The 23,996-nt window shown below is 44.8% G+C and overlaps 1 protein-coding gene across 3 annotated transcripts in view; it reads left to right on the top strand.

Annotated features, from left to right (window-relative positions):
• The first annotated feature begins 3,410 nt into the window (after positions 1 to 3,410).
• FAM189A1 (family with sequence similarity 189 member A1) overlaps positions 3,411 to 23,996 on the top strand; it is a 449,858-nt gene continuing 429,272 nt past the window's right edge. For all 3 annotated transcript variants that reach the window (XM_041752472.1, XM_041752474.1, XM_041752471.1), the window contains exon 1: positions 3,411 to 3,643. In XM_041752472.1, the coding sequence (XP_041608406.1) occupies positions 3,425 to 3,643 (219 nt within the window). In that variant the 5' untranslated portion in view covers positions 3,411 to 3,424. The remainder of the gene's footprint in view (positions 3,644 to 23,996) is intronic.

Genomic DNA, 23,996 nt, shown 5'->3' with positions numbered 1-23,996 from the left:
CCAAAATCCTCTGCTTGGCTGCCCGGAGCTCTCTCTCCATGCCATTTATAAGTAGAAGGAATTGATTCACATATGTTTTGTTTTATTTTGTTTTTGTTGTTTTTTTTTAAAGATTTTATTCATTTATTCATAGAGATGCAGGGAGAGAGAGAGAGAGAGAGAGAGAGAGAGGCAGAGACACAAGCAGGCTCCATGCAGAGAGCCCAACGTGGGACCTGATCCAGGGTCTCCAGATAACGCCCTGGGCTGCAGGCGGTGCTAAACCACTGCGCCACCGGGGCTGCCCTGATTCACATATATTTTGGAAGCACATCTAATACATAAATGGGAGTACATTGGAGGTTTCTACCATTCGGTCCTCTCCCCAGGATACACCAACTGGCATCACCCTATATTTAGTCCACATTTAATTCATTGCTGACACCTCCCAAGTATCTCAAATCCTTCCAGTTCTGGGTATCTCCACCATCTCTATCTTAATCCAAAACACTGTCATTTCTTGCCTAGATGAAAGCAATAACATGTGAGGCCTGCATTCTCGTGGGCATCCCTCAATCCATTTTCTGTAGAGGTTTCTTTTAGATAAACAGGTTTGAGCAGTGGAAAAGGACACAGGGACCCCCTGGCTTGAATCCATACAGGCCCATCAGGAGACCCACGTCAAAATATCCATAGGCTCTGACTGATCAACAGGCTACTTACAACTAGGCACAGTGACCAAAAAAAGGGACAATTCCATAAATTGCTAAACCTCCTTGCCTTCCCTCCTTAAAAGCAGCCTCCTCCTCCTACCTCTTTGCAGACAGCCTCTCCTCTGCTTGCACCGTATTCAATAAACATCTACCTCCTTCATTCTGCTTCAGATGAATTCTTTCAGCTCCTACCTGATTGTTGCCCCACATTTGGGGGCTCCCTACTAATGGGACAGATAGGCCATTTAGACACATTTTCTACATTGTGGTCAGAAAGCTCTTTCCAAAGCTCCTTATTATCCGTTTTTTGGCACCATGCAGAATTCTCCACACATTGAACCTAGATGCAATTGGCCTTGGAGCAATTATCTGTGTGTTGTCAATCTAACCACTAGACTGAACATTCTCTAGCTTATTTGCTTTTGCTAATCTTACATCTTCATTGTCTGGCACACATTGGGGGCTTAACATATTTTTTGAATACTACATAATGTCAACAAACTCTTTGCAATTTACTTATTTGTTCTGCTTATTGTATTGTTTCTCTCCTTGGGTCTTATTTGTTTTGTTCACTTATGTACTAACTCTAAGAGCCTAGGAGTGCCTGGTGCTTAGAGATTCCTTCCTAAAATGTAAAACTGTTGGATGGGGGGAAATAGATAAATGAATGAACAAGGCAGGTGACTCCTTTGAGAACCTAACCTCTGCCTGTCCAGAATCTTGCTTTGGTATTGCTCCAAGCCCTTAAAAAGTGGGGCCTGAGAGTTTTTTGATAGGGAGTGTCTCTGGGAAATTAGAATTTGTACTCCAGCACTCTAAATGATGCCAGCCTGAGGCTCAGCCACGCTATAGATTAAAACTGGAGGAAAGGCAGAGTTTGGCCACAGGCCAACATTTTGAGGTCAGTTACTTTATCTGTAGAATTCCCCACCCCTGGTTCATCCCTTGGCCATCCCTTTAAATTGGAAAATAAATCCCATCCCTGCTATGGGGTTGGCTGATAAAGGCTTGAGCTATTGGCCCCTTCAAGAGGAATTTGCATTTTAATAGAGGCTCGTCAAGCCCCAAAGGAATCAATGACTCTAACGGTGAAATTTCAAGCACCAGCAACTGAGATGTTCTGGGGCGAGACTCTCTAGTGTTTTGGATCCAGCAGGGGACACCTTCAGTTCCACTGCACGACCGTGGAAGAATGGCCTGGGGGAATGACCTACCCTTGCCCTTTATTACTATGAACTTTGCCTTTTTATGCCTGATCCCTTTAGACTTCCCAACACTTGTGGGTCTCTTAATAACACAGTGTTTTTCAACACCGGTGGTCTGAAAGTTGTCACATCAACAGGCCGCAAAGAAAATTGACAACCAAAACTTCCAAGTTTTCTGGGTACCTCAAGGGGGCCGAAAATCAACTGAAAACCTTATACTGGCTAAAGGGAGTGGGGGAGATTTAATAAGTAGTTAATGACATGGTTCATTTAAATTCGTTTTGTGCGATTTAAAAAAATAGATTTTATTGATTTATTCCAGAGAGAGAGAGAGAGAGAGAGAGAGAGAGAGGCAGAGACATAGACGGAGAAGCGGGCTCCTCGCAGGAAACCTACTGTGGACCTCGATCCCAGGACCCGGGATCAACTCCTGAGCCAAAGGCAGACGGACGTTCGACCACTGAGCCACCCGGCGTCCCTGAGCGGTTTGTTTTAAGCCCAAACTTTTCACTTGTATCAAAAGCCCTGCAAACTCAAGGTGAGTGGGTAAGAGACATCCGTTTGTGAACCGGGAATGCTTTGAATGCCCGGTCCCCCGGCTCAGTTCTCAGCAGACGGCTCGGGCAACTGCGGCACTGCAGGGAAGCGGCATCTTGGATCCTGGAATTCCGCATTCGGTGGAGGCTGCTGCGCGCCGCACCTGGGGCAGCGCACTGGGGTCCCGCGCCCTCCGCGCCCTCCGCCGGGCCCGTCGCCGCCTCGGGGAGCGCCATCGGCGGCCGGGCCCAGGCTCGGCGGGCGGCGGGCGGCGGGTCCCTGCGGCTCGGCCCTGGGCTCGCGCCGACGGAGGGTTCGGCCGCCGAGGCTGCAGCCCTCGACCTTGACGCGCCTGCGGGCCCCGCTCCCGTCCCGCGCGGGGCCCTCGAGCGCCGAGGTCCGGCCTCGGGGACCGCCCCCGCGCCCCGGCCCCCGCCCCCGCCCCGCGCCCCGGCCCCGGCCCCGGCCCCGGCCCCCGCCCCCGCCCGGCGCCCCGGCCCAGCGCGCGGCGGCGGGGCTGGCGCTCGGGCACGGCGGCGGCTCGCCCCCGGCACGCGGCAGCTCGCGCCCGCGCTCGGGCGGGGAACGGGCGGGGAGCGCGCGGGGCGGGCGGGAGAGGGCGCAGCGCGGCGCGGCCGGCGGGCGGCGGGCGGCCCTGCGGAGCGGCGGCGGCGGCGGCGGCATGGGCGCGGGCACGGGCAGGGCCAGCGGGCGCCCGGCTCCCCGCCCGGCTCCCCGCCCGGCTCCCCGCCCGGCTCCCCGCCCGGCTCCCCGCCCGGCTCCCCGCCCGGCCCGGCCCGCTCCCGGCGCGCGGCCGCCGCAGCCCCCGCGGCCCGCGGGAAGGCGGTCCCCTGGCCCGGCGCAACTTGCCTCGGACCCTCGGTGAGGAGAGGCGGCGGCGGCGGCGGCGGCGGCGGGGGGGGGCGCGGCGGGGGCGGCGGCGGCTGGCGGGGGCGCGCGCCGGGCCGGGCCGGCGGGAGCGGGGGAGCGATGCCTCGGGCCGGCGGTCCCCGCGCGCCGCGCCCCGCCGCGCTGCCCCGCAGCCTGTCCCGCCTGCGCGAGTGCCCGGGCCGCTCCCGCATCGTGCTGGCGCTCGGGGCCACGCAGATGGCGCTCGGATGCCTCATCGTGGCCGTCAGCTTCGCGGCGCTGGCGCTCACCACCTCGGCCCGCGTCCGCCACTCCTGCCCCTTCTGGGCCGGCTTCTCGGTGAGTGTCTGCGGCCGGGGGACGGCGCGGGGCGCCAAGTGCGGGGCGCGGACGCCGGGGCCGAGCTGCGGCGGCGCGGGGAGCAGCTCGGAAAGTCCGCGCCGGGAACTCGGGGACGCGACGCCCCGCTCCCGGCCAGCGCGTTCCCTTTCCTACGGCGCCGATCCCCGACTCGACTTTTCTCCGAGGAAGCCGCAGCCCGGGCGCAGCCCTCGGCCGAGCCGGCAGCCGCCGGAGGGGCCCCGCGGTGCAGGGCGGGCAGCGGGCGCGTCGGGCCGCGGAGTGTGCGCCCGGGGACCCGCCGCCCCCCGCCCCCCGCCCCCCGCCGCTGGCCCCGGGGGCGGGGGCGGCCCGGCTCGGAGCGAGACCCGCCGGCGACACCCCCCCGCCCCCCGCGGCCGGCGGCGGACTTGGCGTTTCCCGCGCGCGTCTGGGACGCGGTGCCCGTGGGCGGCGGGCCCGGGCGGGCGAGCGGGAGCCCCGTGCACGCCTCGCTGTGACCCCTCCCTAGAGAGACCAGGGACTGACGGACCCCCGCGGGGCAGCCGCCGCGAGGCCTCCGCCGAGGAACGAGCGCCCGGGAGGGAAAGGCGGGGGGGGGGTGCGGTGCGTGGGAGGCCTCTGTGCATCCTTCTGATGAAAGTTGTGTGTTCCTTATACTGATAGAGTGGACATATGGAGACGGGAAAAATACACGCGGAGGAGACGTTTATAAAGAGAAGCGCCGGTTCTGAGAACTCTTGACATCTGTGACCGCACTCGGTTTGTGGTGCCCAAGGACATCTTACGGCTTAAACTGTAAACTCAGTATGTGCTGACTCCATCTCCAGGAATCCAAACTAAGCCTTTGTCATGCATGTTTGCTGTTTGTTCCCGAATGCTGGGATTTAACAGTTCTGCCCAGCTTTGCTTGTTCGCGTTGCTGTTCCTTTATAATGGCCTCTGTGCTTCAAGCCCAGGGCGAGGCTTTGGAAAGGAGATCGGAGTAAAACCGACTTTGATCCATGCAGGTGCGGCCCTTCACCCGAATAGGGGTTTGCATTTTCAAAGCTTGTTTCAGACCTCGGGTGAGGCTCGGGGAGCTGATTAGGAACCGCAGCGTGTGTGGCCACAGCTCGGGGTGTTTAAAGCAGAGACAGGACGGCGGAGGCAGAAACCGGGGAGCCGTGATTCAGATGGACCACTATATATAGTTTTCGCACATCTGTTGCTCAGTTTTTAGCATTATTTAATATGCGTTATTTTCATGTCGCCTGTTTTGTGGGCACTGATGTTTATGTCTGCTGGAACCAGCCTACAGGTGGCAGACTGGTAAATTAGCCTCACTCCCTGGCTCCTCCCTGAGCCTCCCTTTGTCCCATGTAGACTTAGCTATGATTTTGGTACTCCCAGAGGGCATTGAAAAACAGCTGCCTTTTAATGATAAACCTAAAAGGGAAAACATGACCTGGACATGGTAGAAAAACTATGTGAAAAGTGTGCATTCACTCCATTTCAGATTGAAGGGGTAAATTGTAAAACAATAATTCTGCCTTTCCAGTGTTAGTCCTTTCGACAGGTATAACCTATTCGTTTTAACTTTCCCCGATTCAGAGTAATTCTGCAAATGTCTGCTCTGTGCGGGCATTCTTCTACGCTCCGGGGACAGCAGTGAACACAACAAGCTCTGCTTACGCTTTTTTACATTTTAAGGTAACTTCTCTATCTCCTGCTCTACCCCTTTACATCCACTTTCTCACTGCCTTGTTTTCTTTCTTCAAACTTAATCTGCCACAAGCACCTTTAAAGTTCTCTTAATACGGTATATGCCAAATTCCACATCTTGTCTCTGCTGTTGGCAGAAATAGTGGCTGTTTCCAGTTGGGACAGGTGTGCATGTTAGCCTTGCTGTGAGTGGTAACATTGGCCCCTTACCCTACATATTATGCCTGTCCTTTGAGGCCCGGAAACTGCCCTGCAAGGATATTTTTCATTTAAGGATAGTGACTAGGGTGTCTGGCTTTATTCTGAAGTCTGCCCTTGTGGGGTAGCACTCTAGCTCCTCTGCATCTTCTGGAATGAAATGTGAGGGCTCTGTAGCAATCTCTAGATTTCCATGCCTTCTCTGTGGTTTGTACATGGTGAAGAATCCCTGTAAAAATGACTTGCCTCTATTTAAGAGAAAATAATACATACAAAAAAGAGCTCACATTTTTTGAGCACGGACTGTGTGCCAGACATTAAGCTGAGTGTTCGATATGGTGTGATAGCACATTTCATCTGTGGTCATTGGTGTTCACACTCTTGTGCAGATCCCTCCACTTGAATTTGGACGGGGCTTCCAACGACTTGCCTTAGCCAACAGAGTCCTGACGACAGAGGCAGTCTCAGGGCTGGGACTAAGCCCTAAGAAGTCTTGGCTGCTTCTGCAGGATACACTGAGATGGAGAGGGAGTAACTAACCTGCTGTATTTAGGGTTTTCCAGAGAAAGAACCAGTAGCTTGCTCATTCATCCAGTCCTCATTCTCTTGAGGAACAGGCCAATGTGGAAGCCGAGAAATCCCATGATCTTGCCATCTGTGAGCTGGAAGACCAAGGAAATTGGTGGTGTGATTCAGTCTGAACGCAAAAGGCCAGGAACCAGGGGGCCAGTGGTGTAATTCTCGGTGGGAGTCTGAACGTCTGAGAACCAGGAGTCCTGGTATCTAGAGGCAGGAGAAGACAGATGTCCCAGCTCAGTGAGAGGGTGTGAATTCACCCTTCCTCCTTGCCCTCTTATTTTATTCAGGCCCTCAAAGGATTGGGTGATGCAAGCCCTCCTTGGTGAGGGCAGTCTTCTTTACTCAGCTTACTGATTCAAATGCTAATCTCTTCCGGAGAAACCACCCCAGACACCCCCAGAAACCATGTTTTAACAGCTATCTGGGCATCCTCTAGTCCAGTCAAGTGGATATATAAGATATATAAGTGGATATATGAGATTAATGTGTCCACTTCACTGCGTCCATGCCTGCAAAGGTGAAGATTCCAGAAAAACTTGGAGAGGCTTTGCATTCAGAAAGGCTATGTGAGGTTCAGGGAAGTATCTTGGCAAAGTTGGAGACAGGTGGGGGTGGGGTGGGCAGCAGGTCTGGCAAGAGGGAGCAGATGCTGCTGTTTCAGCCATCTATGGACCACCTTCAAATGGTGTTCCTGCCCCAAGGTCCTTGCCACCCAGCTGGGTGTTGGGAGGCGGGTCATCTCCCTCTGTGGATGAATGCCTGGCCCATTTTGAGAGATGATGATCTGCGCGAACAGTTTAGGAGACTCATGGAGCTAGGTCTTGAATAGCTGTCCTTCAGCAGAGCAGCTTCATTATGTTTCTTTGAAAATTTTGTAAGGCCCAGGACATCAGAGACAAATTCACATTGTGAATTCTCTACTTTATCAGTGACGTACATTGATAAGGATGGAGTCATTGGGAGCCAACTGTGTGGCTGTTATGTATGTATGTATGTATGTATGTGTATTTTGTTTTTCTGTGAAAGCAATGCTGTTGAATTTTGAATTGAATTTTTTCATACTTTGAAATGAATTTTGAATTGAATTTTGAATTTTTTTTCATACTTTGAAAGCAATATATACTTTTTGCAATAACTGAAACATAGAAGTGTAACAAAGGAAAAATGATAACAGTGCCTCCTTCTATCCCAATTCTGGGCCAACAGGGAGCCTGTATTACCAGTGTTGGGTAACGGGATCCTTTTATGCTTTCCTTTACAATCACAAAAACATTAGAATTTATGCATATGTGTGGAATATGTTTCGTTTAAAAAAATTTACAAAAAGATCATGCCACATCCCTTGCTCTGTGACTTTTTAAGTTTAGTATCTAATAAATATTCCCAGCCATAACCCGTTATTTATGATTCCCATTATTTGTAATGACTACATTAGAGTCCATAGTATGAATTATTATAATTTATTCAGTTATTCTCCTGTTGGGAATATTCTGATTTTATCAGTTCTCTGCCTTTACAAATATTGCTGCTTATCTAATCTTAGATGGCAGGACTTTTTTTTTTTGTTTTGTTTTTATTTTTTTATTTTATTTTATTTTTTTTTTTTGAGCATAAATTCCCTGAAGTGGAATTGCTGGTCAGAGGGTATTCAAATTTAGAATTTTGTTGGATATTGCTAGATTGATTTCCTCAGAAGGTTGTAGTCATGCCCATCCACAGAAGCATTTCATCAGTGTGCCCTTTTGCCACCTTCTTACCAGCACAGGATGTTAGCAATCCTTAACGTTTTTATTCACTGGATGGGAGAAATAAGATATTTCCTTGTTTTCATTTGATCTGCATTTCCATGGTTACTTTATTATATGTTGCAAGTATTTTCCTGCAATATCTTCACTTCTCATTTGCCTTAAATTTTTGGTGTCTTTTGCCATGTAGAGAATTTAAGGACTTCTTATGTAGTCAAATCTGTTCTTTTTCTCTTTTACAGTTTCTGGGTTCTTTTCTCAGAGTTTCGTGTGTGTGTGGGGTGTCCTCATTACAGACATCACACAAATATTCTTTTAAACTTCCTTCTAATGTTTTCGTTTTATCTTTTAATATTCAAATTTTATTTTATCCAGAATTGATTTTTCTTTTGCTATGGAAAAAGGCCCTAACTTTATTTGCTTTCGGACAAATTTCCTGTGCGGTTCTGTTTTGGGCCTCTCTTCAGTTTTACTCTCTTAATTGTCTATGGCGGAGCCAAGACCAAATTATTTTGATTCTCGTAATGTCATGGTGAGGTTCATTATCTGGTAAGGCACACCTCTCCGTGCTCTGCGCTCTGCTTTTTCCCAAGTGCCTTGGCTGCTCTTCCATATGAACTTTAAAATATCTTTGTCTACTTGTTCTTTACCTTACGATGTCATTATTTCACATCTGTTCCTGAAGAGTATTTTCACTAGATAAAGAATTCTGGGTTGGCAATGCTTTCCCTTCAGCCTTGAAAAAAATATTCAGATTTCAGCCATCCTTCATGCTTTCTGATAGAAATCCACAGTGATTTCAATTGTTATTGTCATAGGAGGTGGTGTACATTTTCTCCTGTCTTCTCCCTTCTGCCATTAGACTCATCCGGTGAGTTAATATATTTACTGTCTTTTCACTTAAAAGGATCCCATTTGGTTCTTCTTCGTATCTCCTATTCCTCCCACCCCCCCTTGCTTTTTGTAGTTTTTCCTTTATTTATTTATTTATTTTTTTAATTAATTTTTATTGGTGTTCAATTTACCAACATACAGAAAAACACCCAGTGCTCATCCCGTCAAGTGTCCACCTCAGTGCCCGTCACCCATTCCCCTCCAACACCCACCCTCCTCCCTTCCACCACCCCTAGTTCGTTTCCCCGAGTTAGGAGTCTTTATGTTCTGTCTCCCTTCCTGATATTTCTTTTCCCTTCCTTTATATTCCCTTTCACTATTATTCATATTCCCCAAATGAATGAGAACATACACTGTTTGTCCTTCTCCGATTGACTTATTTCACTCAGCATAATACCCTCCAGTTCCATCCACGTTGAAGCAAATGGTGGGTATTTGTCGTTTCTAATGGCTGAGTAATATTCCATTGTAGACATAAACCACATCTTCTTTATCCATTCATCTTTCGAAGGACACCGAGGCTCCTTCCACAGTTTGGCTATTGTGGACATTGCTGCTAGAAACATCGGGGTGCAGGTGTCCCGACGTTTCATTGCATCTGAATCTTTGGGGTAAATCCCCAACAGTGCAATTGCTGGGTCGTAGGGCAGGTCTATTTTTAACTCTTTGAGGAACCTCCACACAGTTTTCCAGAGTGGCTGCACCAGTTCACATTCCCACCAACAGTGTGAGAGGGTTCCCTTTTCTCCGCATCCTCTCCAACATTTGTTGTTTCCTGCCTTGTTAATTTTCCCCATTCTCACTGGTGTGAGGTGGTATCTCATTGTGGTTTTGATTTGTATTTCCCTGATGGCAAGTGATGCAGAGCATTTTCTCATGTGCATGTTGGCCATGTCTGTGTCTTCCTCTGTGAGATTTCTCTTCATGTCTTTTGCCCATTTCATGATTGGATTGTTTGTTTCTTTGGTGTTGAGTTTAATAAGTTCTTTATAGATTTTGGAAACTAGCCCTTTATCTGATATGTCATTTGCAAATATCTTCTCTCATTCTGTAGGTTGTCTTTTAGTTTTGTTGACTGTATCCTTTGCTGTGCAAAAGCTTCTTATCTTGATGAAGTCCCAATAGTCCCAATATCTTATGCTTTTGGGTGCAATTGTAAATGGGATTGACTCCTTAATTTCTCTTTCTTCAGGCTCATTTGTTAGTGTATAGAAATGCCATTGATTTCTGGGCATTGATTTTGTATCCTGCCACGCTACCAAATTGCTGTATGAGTTCTAGCAATCTTGGGGTGGAGGCTTTTGGGTTTTCTATGTAGAGTATCATGTCATCGGCGAAGAGGGAGAGTTTGACTTCTTCTTTGCCAATTTGAATGCCTTTAATGTCTTCTTGTTGTCTGATTGCTGAGGTGAGGACTTCCAGTACTATGTTGAACAGCAGTGGTGAGAGTGGACATCCCTGTCTTGTTCCTGATCTTAGGGGAAAGGCTCCCAGTGCTTCCCCATTGAGAATGATATTTGCTGTGGGCTTTTTGTAAATGGCTTTTAAGATGTCGAGGAAAGTTCCCTCTATCCCAACACTCTGAAGGGTTTTGATCAGGAATGGATGCTCTATTTTGTCAAATGCTTTCTCTGCATCTAATGAGAGTATCATATGGTTCTTGGTTTTTCTCTTGCTGATATGATGAATCACATTGATGGTTTTACGAGTGTTGAACCAGCCTTGTGTCCCGGGGATAAATCCTACTTGGTCATGGTGAATAATTTTCTTAATGTGTTGTTGGATCCTATTGGCTAGTATCTTGTTGAGAATTTTTGCATCCATGTTCATCAGGGATATTGGTCTGTAATTCTCCTTTTTGGTGGGGTCTTTGTCTGGTTTTGGAATTAAGGTGACGCTGGCCTCATAGAACGAATTTGGAAGTACTCCATCTCTTTCTATCTTTCCAAACAGCTTTAGTAGAATAGGTATGGTTTCTTCTTTAAACGTTTGATAGAATTCCCCTGGGAAGCCATCTGGCCCTGGACTCTTGTGTCTTGGGAGGTTTTTGATGACTGCTTCAATTTCCTCCCTGGTTATTGGCCTGTTCAGGTTTTCTATTTCTTCCTGCTCCAGTTTTGGTAGTTTGTGGCTTTCCAGGAATGCATCCATTTCTTCTGGATTTCCTAATTTATTGGCGTATAGCTGTTCATAGTATGTTTTTAAAATCGTTTGTATTTCCTTGGTGTTGGTAGTGATCTCTCCGTTCTCATTCATGATTTTATTAATTTGAGTCTTCTCTCTCTTCTTTTTAATAAGGCTGGCTAATGGTTTATCTATCTTATTAATTCTTTCAAAGAACCAACTCCTGGTTCTGTTGACCTGTTCCACAGTTCTTTTGGTCTCGATATCATTTAGTTCTGCTCGAATTTTAATTAACAGTCTTCTTCTGCTGGGGGTGGGGTCTATTTGTTGCTTTTTCTCTAGTTCCTTTATGTGTAAGGTGAGCTTTTGAATTTGAGTTCTTTCCAGTTTTTGAATGGATGCTTGTATTGCGATGTATTTCGCCCTCAGGACTGCTTTTGCTGCATCCCAAAGATTTTGAACAGTTGTACCTTCATTCTCATTAGTTTCCATGAATCTTTTTAATTCTTCCTTAATTTCCTGGTTGACCTTTTCATCTTTTAGCAGGATGGTCCTTAACCTCCACGTGTTTGAGGTCCTTCCAAACTTCTTGTTGTGATTAAGTTCTAATTTCAAGGCATTATGGTCTGAGAATATACAGGGGACTATCCCGATCTTTTGGTATCGGTTCAGACCCGATTTGTGACCCAGTATGTGGTCTATTCTGGAGAAAGTTCCATGTGCACTTGAGAAGAATGTGTATTCAGTTGAGTTTGGATGTAAAGTTCTGTAGATATCTGTGAAATCCATCTGGTCCAGTGTATCATTTAAAGCTCTCGTTTCTTTGGATATGTTGTGCTTAGAAGACCTATCTAGTATAGAGAGAGCTAGTTTGAAGTCACCAAGTATAAGTGTATTATTATCAAAGTATTTCTTCAGTTTGGTTATTAATTGGTTTAAATATTTGGCAGCTCCCACATTCGGGGCATATATATTGAGGATTGTTAAATCCTCTTGTTGGATAGATCCTTTGAGTATGAGATAGTGTCCCTCTTCATCTCTCACAATAGTCTTCGGGGTAAATTTTAATTTATCTGATATAAGGATGGCAACCCCTGCTTTCTTTTGAGGACCATTTGAATGGTAAATGGTTCTCCACCCTTTTATTTTCAGGTTGTAGGTGTCCTTCTGTCTAAAATGAGTCTCTTGTAGACAGAAAATAGATGGGTCCTGCTTTTTTATCCAGTCTGAAACCCTGCGCCTTTTGATGGGGTCATTAAGCCCGTTCACGTTCAGAGTTACTATTGAGAGATATGAGTTTAGTGTCATCATGATATCTATTCAGTCCTTGTTTTTGTGGATTGTTCCACTGAACTTCTTCTTAAAGGGGAATTTTAAGAGTCCCCCCTTAAAATTTTTTGCAGAGCTGGTTTGGAGGTTACATATTCTTTCAGTTCCTGCCTGTCTTGGAAGCTCTTTATCTCTCCTTCCATTTTGAATGAAAGCCTTGCTGGATAAAGTGTTCTTGGTTGCATGTTCTTTTCATTTAGGACCCTGAATATATCCTGCCAGCCCTTTCTGGCCTGCCAGGTGTCTGTGGAGAGGTCTGCTGTTATCCTAATATTCCTCCCCATAAAAGTCAGGGACTTTTTTTCTCTTGCTGCTTTAAGGATCTTCTCCTTATCTTTGGAATTTGGAAGCTTCACTATTAAATGTCGAGGTGTTGAACGGTTTTTGTTGATTTTAGGGGGGGATCTCTCTATTTCCTGGATCTGAATGCCTGTTTCCCTTCCCAGATTCAGAAAGTTTTCAGCTAGGATTTGTTCAAATACATATCCTGGCCCTCTGTCCCTTTCGGCGCCCTCGGGAACCCCAATTAAACATAGGTTTTTCTTCCTCAGGCTGTCATTTATTTCCCTTAATCTATCCTCATGGTCTTTCAGTTGCCTGTCTCTTTTTTCCTCAGTTTCCCTCTTTGCCATCAACTTGTCTTCTATGTCACTCACTCATTCTTCCACCTCGTTAAGCCTCGTCGTTAGGACTTCTAGCTTGGATTGCATCTCATTTAATTGATTTTTAATTTCTGCCTGATTGGATCTAACTTCTGCAGTCATGAAGTCTCTTGAGTCCTTTATGGTTTTTTCTAGAGCCACCAGTAGCTGTATAATAGTGCTTCTGAATTGGCTTTCTGACATTGAATTGTAAACCAGATTTTGTAACTCTGTGGGAGAGTGGGCTGTTTCTGATTCTTTTTTTTGAGGTGAGGTTTTCCTTCTAGTCATTTTACTCAGTGCAGAGTGGCCAAAAACAAGTTGTATTGGGAAAAGGAGAAAAAGAGAGAGAAGGAAAGAAAAGAGAAAAAGAAAAAAGAGAAAGAAGAAAAAAAAGGGGGAAAAAGAGAAGAAAAAGAGAAAGAAAAAGAAAGACAGGAGAAAAAAGAAAAAAAAAGGAGGGGTGGGGTGGGGGAAGCAATCAGAAATCAAGAAGAAAGAAAGAAAAAAAAGCACAAAACAAAACAAAAACAAACAAACAAAAAAAAACAAAAACAAAAAAACAAAAAAAACACGGGGGAGTATCTTCCGATTCTGTATACTTTAAGTCCCTTGACTTCCCCTGGAACTGGTCCGTGTCCCTGGTCTTCTGGGGGAGGTGCCTGCTGTGCTGATTCTCAGGTGTTAGCACTTGGGGGAGCTGCTCTGCCCCTGCCTGGTGCAGGGCTCAGTGGGGGTTGTTCACCCCGTGAGGCCCCGGGAGGAAGCCACAGTGGCGGGGGCAGCTCTGGGACCCTGGAGTCAGCTCCCGCAGTAGCTCCGGGGCTCTCCCTCTGCAGGGCCTGGGGGCTCCGGGGCGGGGCCGCTGATCTGCTCAGTTCCAGGCAGGAACGTCCTTGCTGTCCTGGGCCCTCCCGGCCTCTGCCTGTCCCGGGGGAGGCCGGATCCTGGGCTGTGTCCCGGCGCCCTCTGCTCCGGTGCCTGCGCTGTTGGATTCGCACTCCCGCCCCGCAGCCCCCTCCACGGAGCCGCCGCCCGAGCCCCTCCGAGCTGTTCCCGGAGCCGCGCCGCCCCCTCTGCGGAGCTTCTTCCTCCGCCCGAGCCGCCGCTGCTGAGCTGTTCCCGGAGCCCCGCAGCCCCCTCCGCGGAGTCGCCGCCCGAGCCCCTCCGAGCTGTTCCGGGAGCCCCGCAGCCCCCTCCGCGGAGCCGCCGCCCGAGCCCCTCCGAGCTGCTCCGGGTCCCGCCGTGCACGCTGCAGCCCTTAGGGAGCTCGGCGCCGTCTCCAGGGGCGCAGGTGTCCGTTAGTGTCCCCGGGAGCCCGAGGGCATCCCCGCCCCCCTGGGTCCTGCTCTAACTCCCTGCGAGCCCCTTTCCGCCCGGGAAGGTTGGTGCAGCTCCTGCTCCTCCGGGACGGGGCTCTCCTGTCCTGGGGACACTCGCCCCGGCCTTAGCCCGGCTCCTCGCGGGGCCCCTCCCCCTTGGAGGCCTTTTGTTTCTTTATTTCTTTTTCCCCGTCTTCCTACCTTGATGGAAGCGCGAACTCTTCTCACTGTAGCGTTCCAGATGGTCTCTCTTTAAATATCAGGCCGAATTCATAGATTTTCAGGATGATTGGAAGGTTTTCTAGGTAATTTGTTGAGGACAGGTGACCTGGGGACCCTACTCTTCCGCCATCTTGCCCCTCCCCCTGTAGTTTTTCCTTTAATTCCAAAATAGTAACCTTTACTTCCTGGAACATTTTTATTATCATTCCTTTACAGGCTTTTTGTTGGAGAATTCCAGAAACTATAATTGTTTTCCCCTGGAAGTTGACATGTTCCTGAGTCTTTGCATGCTAAATAATTTGGGATTGTCTTTTAGATATATTGAATATTACGTTGTGAGTCTCTGGATACTATTTTGAATCCTGAGGAGAATGTTGATGTTTCTGTCTTAGTAGGCTGTCAGTCCTCTTGAGTTTAGGTCACAACTTCTGACCAGCCTACTGTGGGTGGTGGTTCTGATGTCAGTTCAGTTTCCAAAGTCTCTATAATCCTAATCAGAGTTGTCTTGTACATGTGCCACCCAATGACCAATCTGGCTCTTGGTGATCTATCCTGTGGGTCTGTTCCCAAAGTTTGTGTTTTCTTTTTAGGGTTGGTAGTATGTATACATGTGCACCTTGGGGATGAGCCATGAATCCATAAATTAATTTTAGGAATCTCTTTCCCTGTCTCCTCCCTCTCTGGGACTTGGTTGTTTTGTTTCCCTGGAGCTTCCCTTATCTAGTCCTCCAAGAGGGCTAGGGCTTTACCTTGCTTTGCTATATACTTCCTGTGTGGCCATTTGGGTAGGGGCCATGCAGGACGAGAACAGATGGAGAGTCAGCGACAGCACTCTGCCCAGCCTTCTTGGGACCAAGCTTCTGCAATCAGAGAGGACTAACCCTTGTCTGTTCCTGTCGGGGCTCTGGTATTGCTTGGGGCTGAGGTTTGAGAGAAAGAAGAGAAAGACATCCAACGAGAAAAACAATGGGGATTGCCTTACTCTCTTCGGCACTGGGAAGCCTATTTCCAAATCCTTAAGCCAGAACTAGAGTGTTCTGGACTCTTTTTGTCTGCATCCATGCTCAATTTTGGGTCTTAGGCTGTGTCGAGTTTTGGCTGGGGGACACCGTAGAGAGAAAAATGATAAAACTACTGCCAATTTGGTGGTACTTTGAATTATATTGTTCTTCCTCAGTCTAACTGCTGATTTACTTTTCAGAGTTTTCAAGCTGTTTATTCTGTGCCTTCTATTAGGTCATAGCTGCAATCAGTGGGAGACACAGGGTAATGTATGCTTGCTTCCTCTACCTGGAACTGGAACCACAATGTTTTTATTTTTAATATACTCACTATGTGAGTCAAACATCCTATAATCAGAGAGTTGGCCTTTAAATATAAGTCCACAGACATGTAGTTTTGAATTTGCAACAACTCTGAGAATATTGTACCTATGAGTTTAGTAGAAAATGAGCTTCAGAAAACTATAAAATGATTGAAGATTTTAATAAATTCTAGGGATGAACCCTGACTGTATTTAACTATAAAACAAAAATGTGACAATAGGAGGACAAATTAATACATAAATTATATGCGCTCTGATTATATAGAATTATACAGCTAAAAAAAAAATCAATGGCAGGAGATGAGGAGAGAGTAAGGGGAAAGTAGGATGAACTCCTTGGCACATTGGTTAAATTAGATAGGAATAAAAAGTGTCTCTTGAAGCTGACAAAGCAATGGGGAAGTTAGGATTATTTAAGACTATAAAGATTAATACCAAACTAATACTAGGGACTTAGATTGATGGTTCAAGAAGAGCAAGAGAGGGAAGAAGAAGCATTTACTAGCTACTTGCATTATTTCTCATAGTAGTGAGGTGATAATACCCAAAAGGAGAGGTTACCAAGGGGGTTTTACAAGGTACTCATAGAAAAGTAGTAACTAGAATCCAGATCCTTCCTGCATACCTAAAGAAATGCAGAGAGAGAGAGAGCAAGGAAGCAGAGACTGCAGCCCACATACTAAAAGATAAAAGACTTTGTATATGAGTGTAGGTGTTTTTAAACGTAGGGTTAAAAATCTGCCGGAGCTGATGCCAAATATGTATAGACTGTATTAATGTATGTAAAGGATCTTAATTAGCCTAGTTAAAAAACTTTTTCAGGTTGACTAACAAAGCAAGATCCAGAGATAGGCCTAAAAATAAAAAAAGCTGGAGAGGCTAAAAATAAAAAAGACTGGAAAAGATATACCAGGCAACTTCAAATAAAGAGAAAGCAGGTGGATGGACGAGATGGAATTCATATATTGCTGCTTGTTCATGATACAATAAAATGCCGTCTTCATTATTTGCTTCTCCTGATTAACATTTTTTTTTTTTTTTTTTTTATGATAGTCACAGAGAGAGAGAGAGAGGCAGAGACACAGGCGGAGGGAGAAGCAGGCTCCATGCACCGGCAGCCTGATGTGGGATTCGATCCCGGGTCTCCAGGATCGCGCCCTGGGCCAAAGGCAGGCGCCAAACCGCTGCGCCACCCAGGGATCCCCCCTGATTAACATTTTTTAAAAAATATTTATTTATTCATGAGAGACACAGAGAGAGAGAGACAGAGACAGAGACAGAGACAGAGACACAACACAGGCAGAGGGAGAAGCAGGCTTCACGCAGGGAGCCCGATATGGGACTCGATCTAGGGACTCCAGGATCACACCCTGGGCCGAAGGTGGCGCCAAACCTCTGAGCCACCCAGGGATCCCTTGATTAACATTTTTTTTTAAAAAGATTTTATGTATTTATTCATAGAGACAGAGACAGAGAGAGAGAGAGAGAGAGAGAGAGGCAGAGACACAGGCAGAGGGAGAAGCAGGCACCATACAGAGAGCCTGACGGGGACTCGATCCCGGGTCTCCAGGATCACGCCCTGGGCTGCAGGCGGCGCTAAACCGCTGCGCCACCGGGACTGCCCCCCTAATTAACATTTTAATAGTTCTTACTACTCCTCTATGGAGAAACTACTTATTTCTCTTATTTAGAAATTTTTTTACCTTATTTTTAAGTAACTTTGAGCTTTCCATGTCTATTCATTTCACCTATAAATAATTTTGTTTCTTTACATTCAGTATTCTTCATGTTTCAGTATTTTCTATTGCTTATTTCTTTTACATACTACATGATTGAAACATTAATAATGTCAAAGGATAGTGTGAAAGGAAACATTCATGTCTTGTTTTTGATTTTAGTGGGAATGGTTTTAATTTCATTACTTCGAGCCAGTGTTTGCCTTTATTTCTTAGTAGATAGGTAATTTTGATTACTTAGATTTTGCTGCAATTTCAGACGTGGAGAAGTTATAAGAAAGGTCCAAAGATTCCCATACCCTTACGCAAAGGTGTGTCAATAACTGACCAATAATTAACTTTTTTTTTTCCTCATTAGCTTTATCATTTCCAGACCCCCAAACTTCCAGTTGACCCACTGATCTGTCAGTAATGCATCTAGCTACGTATTGTTTTCTGAATCACTTTGCAAGTACATTGCAGACCTTGTGTCCCTTTGCCCCTTTAAGGGCGTGACATAAACATAGGGCAGTAATAAAAGTCAGGAAATTAACATCAACACAACACTGTTATCTATGGTCCATATTCGGATTTTGCCAATTGTCCCCAAAATGTTCCATATAAATATTCCTCCCTGCCTGCTCTCCAGTCTAGTATTCAAGTTAGGAATTAAAAGTCATACTTAAGTAGTTTACTTCTGTTTAGAATTCTTATAAAGGATGACTGCTGGATTTTTCAGATGTTTTCAGTTGTATATTCATACAATCCCTTGGTTTTTCTCCTTTAATTATTGATTGATACACTGAGGTATGTTGATAGATTTTCAAACATTGAATTATCCTTGGATTTCTGGAATAAATCTTATCACTTATTCTCTTAACATAGTGCTGGAATACACGTGCTGACATATTAAGATGTTTGTTTCTGTAATCATATATAAAGTTGGCCTAGAGTTCATGCATATACAGTAGCATACACTATATTTAGTTTTCTTAAGTTGTGCTGACTTTGTAAAATAACTTGGTGAGCTTTCCATATTTTTCTGTGCATTAGTATGGGAAAGATCTATTCTTTATAAGTTAGCTCATCTATAAAGTCTAGAAAGTGCCTATTTTAAGTAATCGATTCTATTTTTCTAAGAAGTAGATTCTTAATGACCATTAATTATCTTACATATTAGTCTGTTCAAATTGTCTTCTTCAGCAAATTTTGGCTTTTGTTTTTATTTATTTTTTTCTACTTAAAAATTGTCACGTGCTACGTATTATAATCATTTCTAGTTATTAATTTCCACTTTTACATTACTTCCACTTATACATTCCTTCTCTGTTTTATTTTCTTAGTATGGTAGACTTGTACTGACAAATGCATACTTGACATATGCATTTTTTTAAATAATAAAAGCAATTACAGTTAAAATTTTGTTGAGTATAGGTATATTTGTAGCACATCAATTTCAATAGAGAGTTCTCCCACTTACATTGATTTTTAGATGTTTATAATTTTAGTTTTATTTTTTTCTTTGATCCTGGGATGCTGTGAAATAATTTTTCTTAATTAGCAGATAGTCTTTTTTGAGAGGTGGAGTTTGGGTGTCATTGTTACTGATTTCTTATTTTACCTAATGAGAGTCAATGTAGCTTGCAAAGTTTCCATTTGTAACTTAGCAGTTTTTAAAATCATCAGTACATTGTTAATTTTTTCAGAGTTAAATCGTGTTAGTGTGTGTGTGTGTGTGTGAGCGAGCGAGCGAGAGAGAGATGTTACAGTGTTTGACAGGTATGTTTAAGTCATCCCTCCTGTTTTATGTTTTACATTTTTGTATTTCTAGGACTCTGTTTATGTTTTTTACCGTTATGGTATTCTATGTGTGTTTATGACTGTGCCTTATTTATTGATGATATCTTTTGTCATAATATAGTATACATCTTTGTTCTGTTCTGAACTTTAGGTATTGGATTCCACTTTGTCTGATATTAGTATCACCATGCCTGCCTTTTAAAAAAAATTTACAGCAACCTTAGAGATTTTCATTGTCCTTGTAATTTTTGTAGATTTTCATTGTCCTTGTAACCTTTTCTCAATTGAAGCACATAATTATCAGTTTCTTTGCTTATCATTGCTTCGTATATCCTGTTACTTCCTTGTGGTTTAAATTTCTTTTTTTTTTTTTAAAGATTTTTTATTTATTTGACAGACAAAGAGAGAGAGCACAAGCAGAGGGAGGGGCAGACACAGACTCCCTGTTGAGCAGAGAGCCTGACATGGGACAAGACTCAATCCCAGGACCCCAAGATCATAACCCAAGCCCAAGGCAGATGCTTAACCGACTGAGCCACCCAGGCGCCTCTAAAATTTCTTCTGTAGTCAAAGATGTCTTTATCATTCTTTCAGTGAGGGTTTGCAAATGCCTATTTGTCTGAAAAAATTCTGTTTCACTCTGTCTCTTCAAAGATTGTTGATCTGGGTGTAGAATTCTAAGTTGATGGTTATTTTTCCTCAATATTTTGAGGATATCTTCTGGCCTTTGGTTTTGTAGAAATTCTGCTCTTAGCCTGCTTGTAAGAAATCTGCCTTTTCCTGGTTGCTTTAAAAGTTATCTTCTTGGGATACCATGGGTGGCTCAGCGGTTGAGTGTCTGCCTTTGGCTCAGATGGTGATCCCGGGGTCCTGGGATCAAGTCCTGCATTGGGCTCCTCACAGGAAGCCTGATTCTCTCTCTGCCTATGTTTCTGCCTCTTTCTCTGTGTCTCTCATGAATAAATAAGTAAAATCTTTTTTTTTTTTTTTTAAAGTTATCTTCCTGACTTGGTGGTCTGCACTTTCAATAAATGTGGATTTATGGCATGAGTCCTGTTTGGGAGTTAACCCATTTGAGTCAAAGGATTGATCATGTCTTCCCGTATGTATCTTAGACTTCCTACTATCCTGCTGGTCTTATTTCCTCTTGTTCAGATCTTCTAACTCTGTCTTTGTGTGCCACAGTCTGAATAATGTCCTTATGTTTCTTCCATTTCACGAGCTGTTTCTTTTCAGTTATTGAACCTGTCCTGTGGAGTTTCTGATCTTGGTGACAATATTTTTTATTTTTAAAGGTTCCATTTTCTAAATATGCCTTTTCTTCTATCATAGTACTTTGTCCTTTTCTTGAGGTCTTGATTCTCTCTTTTATGTCTTTAAGAAATAAAATTAAAAATGGTTTATAGACCTTGGCATTTGGTGTTTCCCTTACTGGAAGTTCTTTGTACTACTCCTGCATGTTGTCTGCTCATGGGTGGGTGATCTGGTTTCCCTGTATATTTTGTATTAGGGTATTTTAGTGAGGAGAGGGGTTGAACACATCTTTAGTGGCCTTCTGCTGTGGAATCCTCATGTAGTCAAAAGAGCGTTCATTGCTTGGGAGAGGCTTTGCAAAAGTTTTTTTTGTGTGTGGGCAAAACTTTTGTTAGGTGCCAGATATCACCATCTGGGACCAAATTTTCTGTTAATTTATTTGCTTGAGAGTTTCCACATAATATGCATGCCAGAAACTTATTGAATGTTCATTCTTTGAAGGTGGTAGCTTTATGCTTTGATTTCTGTTCTGTCTCTGCTTACCTCTGTGGACCAGAGATCCTGATTTTCCTTCCAGCTTGGACACTAGCTAAGCCCCTGGCCATCATAGCTGCCACTCCCCAACCTCTACCTCAGTTTCTCTCAATAGGGAGCATTTTGTTGTTGTCTGTTCAGTCCTTCTTGCTGTCTGAGCTGGGAAAGTCTTTGTGTCAGTTGAGGCTGCTATCTTGCTTGAATTGGAAGCCAGTCTCTCTCTCTCTCTATTTTTTTAATTAATTAATTTATTTTTTATTTTTACTTTTTAGGAAGCCAGTCTCTTTAAAACTTGTTTTATGTGTCACTTGCAAATGGGATGTAGCTGGACTTTGATTTTGAATCCGACCTGTAAATCCTTACAGGTTTGATACAGGGAATTCACAGCATTCCTATGTATTGAGATAGGTGATGGATTTAGTTTTAATTCTTTTGATTTAATTTATTATTACTATATATTGTCATTTTCTGTTTTTCCTCTTCCTTTTGCTGGCCTGATCAAGTTGATTTTTAAAAAATATTTCTTTTTTAAAAGACTTATTTATTAGAGAGAGAGAGAGAAAACAAGAGTGAGGGGAGGGGCAGGCGGAGAGAGAATCCTTAAGCATACTCCCTGCTGAGCCCACGAGGAGCCTGATGTGAGGCTCGATTCCAAGGCCCTGAGATCATGACTTGAGCAGAAATCAAGAGTTAGATGGTTAACCAACTAAGCCACCCAGGCGCCCCATAAAAATATTTCTTTTTGGAAATCATAAAATATACATAACGTAAAATTTACCATCTTAGCCATTTTTAAGTATATTCTTCTGTGACGTTAAGAACATTCACATTATGGTGCAATCATTATCACTATTCTTCAGAGCTTTTGCTCATCTGAAACTCTGCATTCATTAAATGCTCCCCCAGCCCCTGGCAACCACCTTTCTGCTTTTCTGTCTCCATGAATTTGGCTATTCTAGGTGCCTCATATAAGTGGAATCATGTGATATTTGTTTTTTTTCTGACTGGCTTATTCTACTCAGCATGATGTCTATAAGGCTTATCCATGTGACAGAATTTACTTTCTTTTAAGGCTGCATAGTATTTCATTGTATGTATGTACTACATTCTGTTTATCAATTCACCCTTCAGTGGACACCTGGGTTGCTTCCACTTCTTGGCTATGGAATAATGCTGTGTACGTGGCTGTATAAATATCTGTTCTTTTTTTTAAAATTTTTATTTATTATTTATGATAGTCACAGAGAGAGAGAGAGAGAGAGAGAGAGAGAGAGAGAGAGAGGCAGAGACACAGGCAGAGGGAGAAGGAGGCTCCATGCACCAGGAGCCTGACGTGGGATTCGATCCCGGGTCTCCAGGATCACGCCCTGGGCCAAAGGCAGGCGCCAAACTGCTACGCCACCCAGGGAATCCGTAAATATCTGTTCTTAAGTTGATTTTTATTCCATTCTCCACTTTCTTCCCTATTTCATTTTGGACAATCTGTTTCAATTTGAATTTTCTTTCTTTTTCTTAAAGATTTATTTATTTTAGAGAGAGGGAGAGGGAGGGAGCATTGGGGGAGGGGCAGAGGAAGAGGGAGAGAGAAAATCTTAAGCAGACTCCCCACTGAGCATGGAGCCTGATGTGGGGTTCCATCTCACAACCATGAGCTCATGACCTGAGCAGAAACCAAGAATCAGATGTTTAACCAGTTGAGCCACCCAGATGCCTTTTCCTTTCCTTTCCTTTCTTTTTAAAAATATTTAATTAATTTATTTAAGTAATATCTACACCCAGTGTGGAGCTCAAACTCACAACCTTGAGATCAAGAGTCACATGCTCTACTGACTGAGCCAACCAAGTGCCCATCAATCTGAATGTTTTTTAAAAGATTGGTTTATTTATTTTAGAGAGAGAGGGGTGGGGTGGGGCAGAGGGAGAGGGAGAGAGAAACTCAGAGTCCCTGCTGAGCATTAAGCCTGATGTGGGCCTTGATCTCACGACCATGAGATCATGACTTGACCTGAAACCAAGAGTTGCCTGCTTCACCAACTGTGCCACCTAGGTGCCCCCAATGTGAATTTTCTAATAGTGCACCAAATAAAATGATTGATGCAATCACTATCCTTTTCATTCAAGCCAAATGGTTTTTCACCCCTTCCCACCCCTCTGTTCCACCAGCTCCTACCTCCTGCCCAGTAGCCCCTCAGGAAAAATCTCTGGAACCTTTCTCTGTCTCTGGTTCAATTTGGAAGGCTAGTTCAAAAGGAAATGGATTTTGGACATTATTATATAGTACATATACTCTTTGTGAGGGAGAATAGTTTTTTGCTTCATACTTCAGTCTTTTATTGGGGAATTTTGAATTTGAATCTTGAAAAGGTCAACAAATAACTGTATTCTATGGTTTTATTGAAGAGTAAAGAAAATGTAATAAAGCCCACTATGATTTCTTAGACTACTTGATATTGTTGCCATATTTGTTGATGAGTTCAAATTGTGTGTGTGAGGTACTTGGCCCTCACAGAGCTGGGTGGTAGGGTGACAGCAACAGAAGGAGAGATTTTTTTTTTAATTTATTTTTTATTTTTAAAATTTTTTTAGAAGGAGAGATGTTGATAGACACAACAAAAGCTACACAGGGCTTCCTCTCGGCCTCCAGCGCCCTGCCCTCCTTGGTTCTCCACAGGCACCTGCTGCTGTGAACATTGCCTAGTGAAGGGAGGTCCCCCTCAGTCCTTGGAGAAAGCATTTTGCCTTTCTTATGTATGTGTAATGGCTCCTGTTAGCTTTTCTGGAGGCTCTGTAAGAGTGCCTGTCTGTGTGCTTGCCTGGGGTAGCCCTGGGCCCTTGCTTTGAGACACCAGCTATGATTTTTAGTGAAGGCCTGATTTTTAGCTGTCTACCCCCATTCTGCCATCCCCACCATGCCTCGGTTCAGGCAATCCAAATTCTATTTCTGCATTTAGGCATTTTAACAGACTTG

The sequence above is a fragment of the Vulpes lagopus genome, chromosome 4 (genome assembly GCF_018345385.1).
Source record: "Vulpes lagopus strain Blue_001 chromosome 4, ASM1834538v1, whole genome shotgun sequence".
Lineage (NCBI taxonomy): Eukaryota > Metazoa > Chordata > Mammalia > Carnivora > Canidae > Vulpes > Vulpes lagopus.
This window is presented reverse-complemented; position numbering and strand designations above follow the sequence as displayed.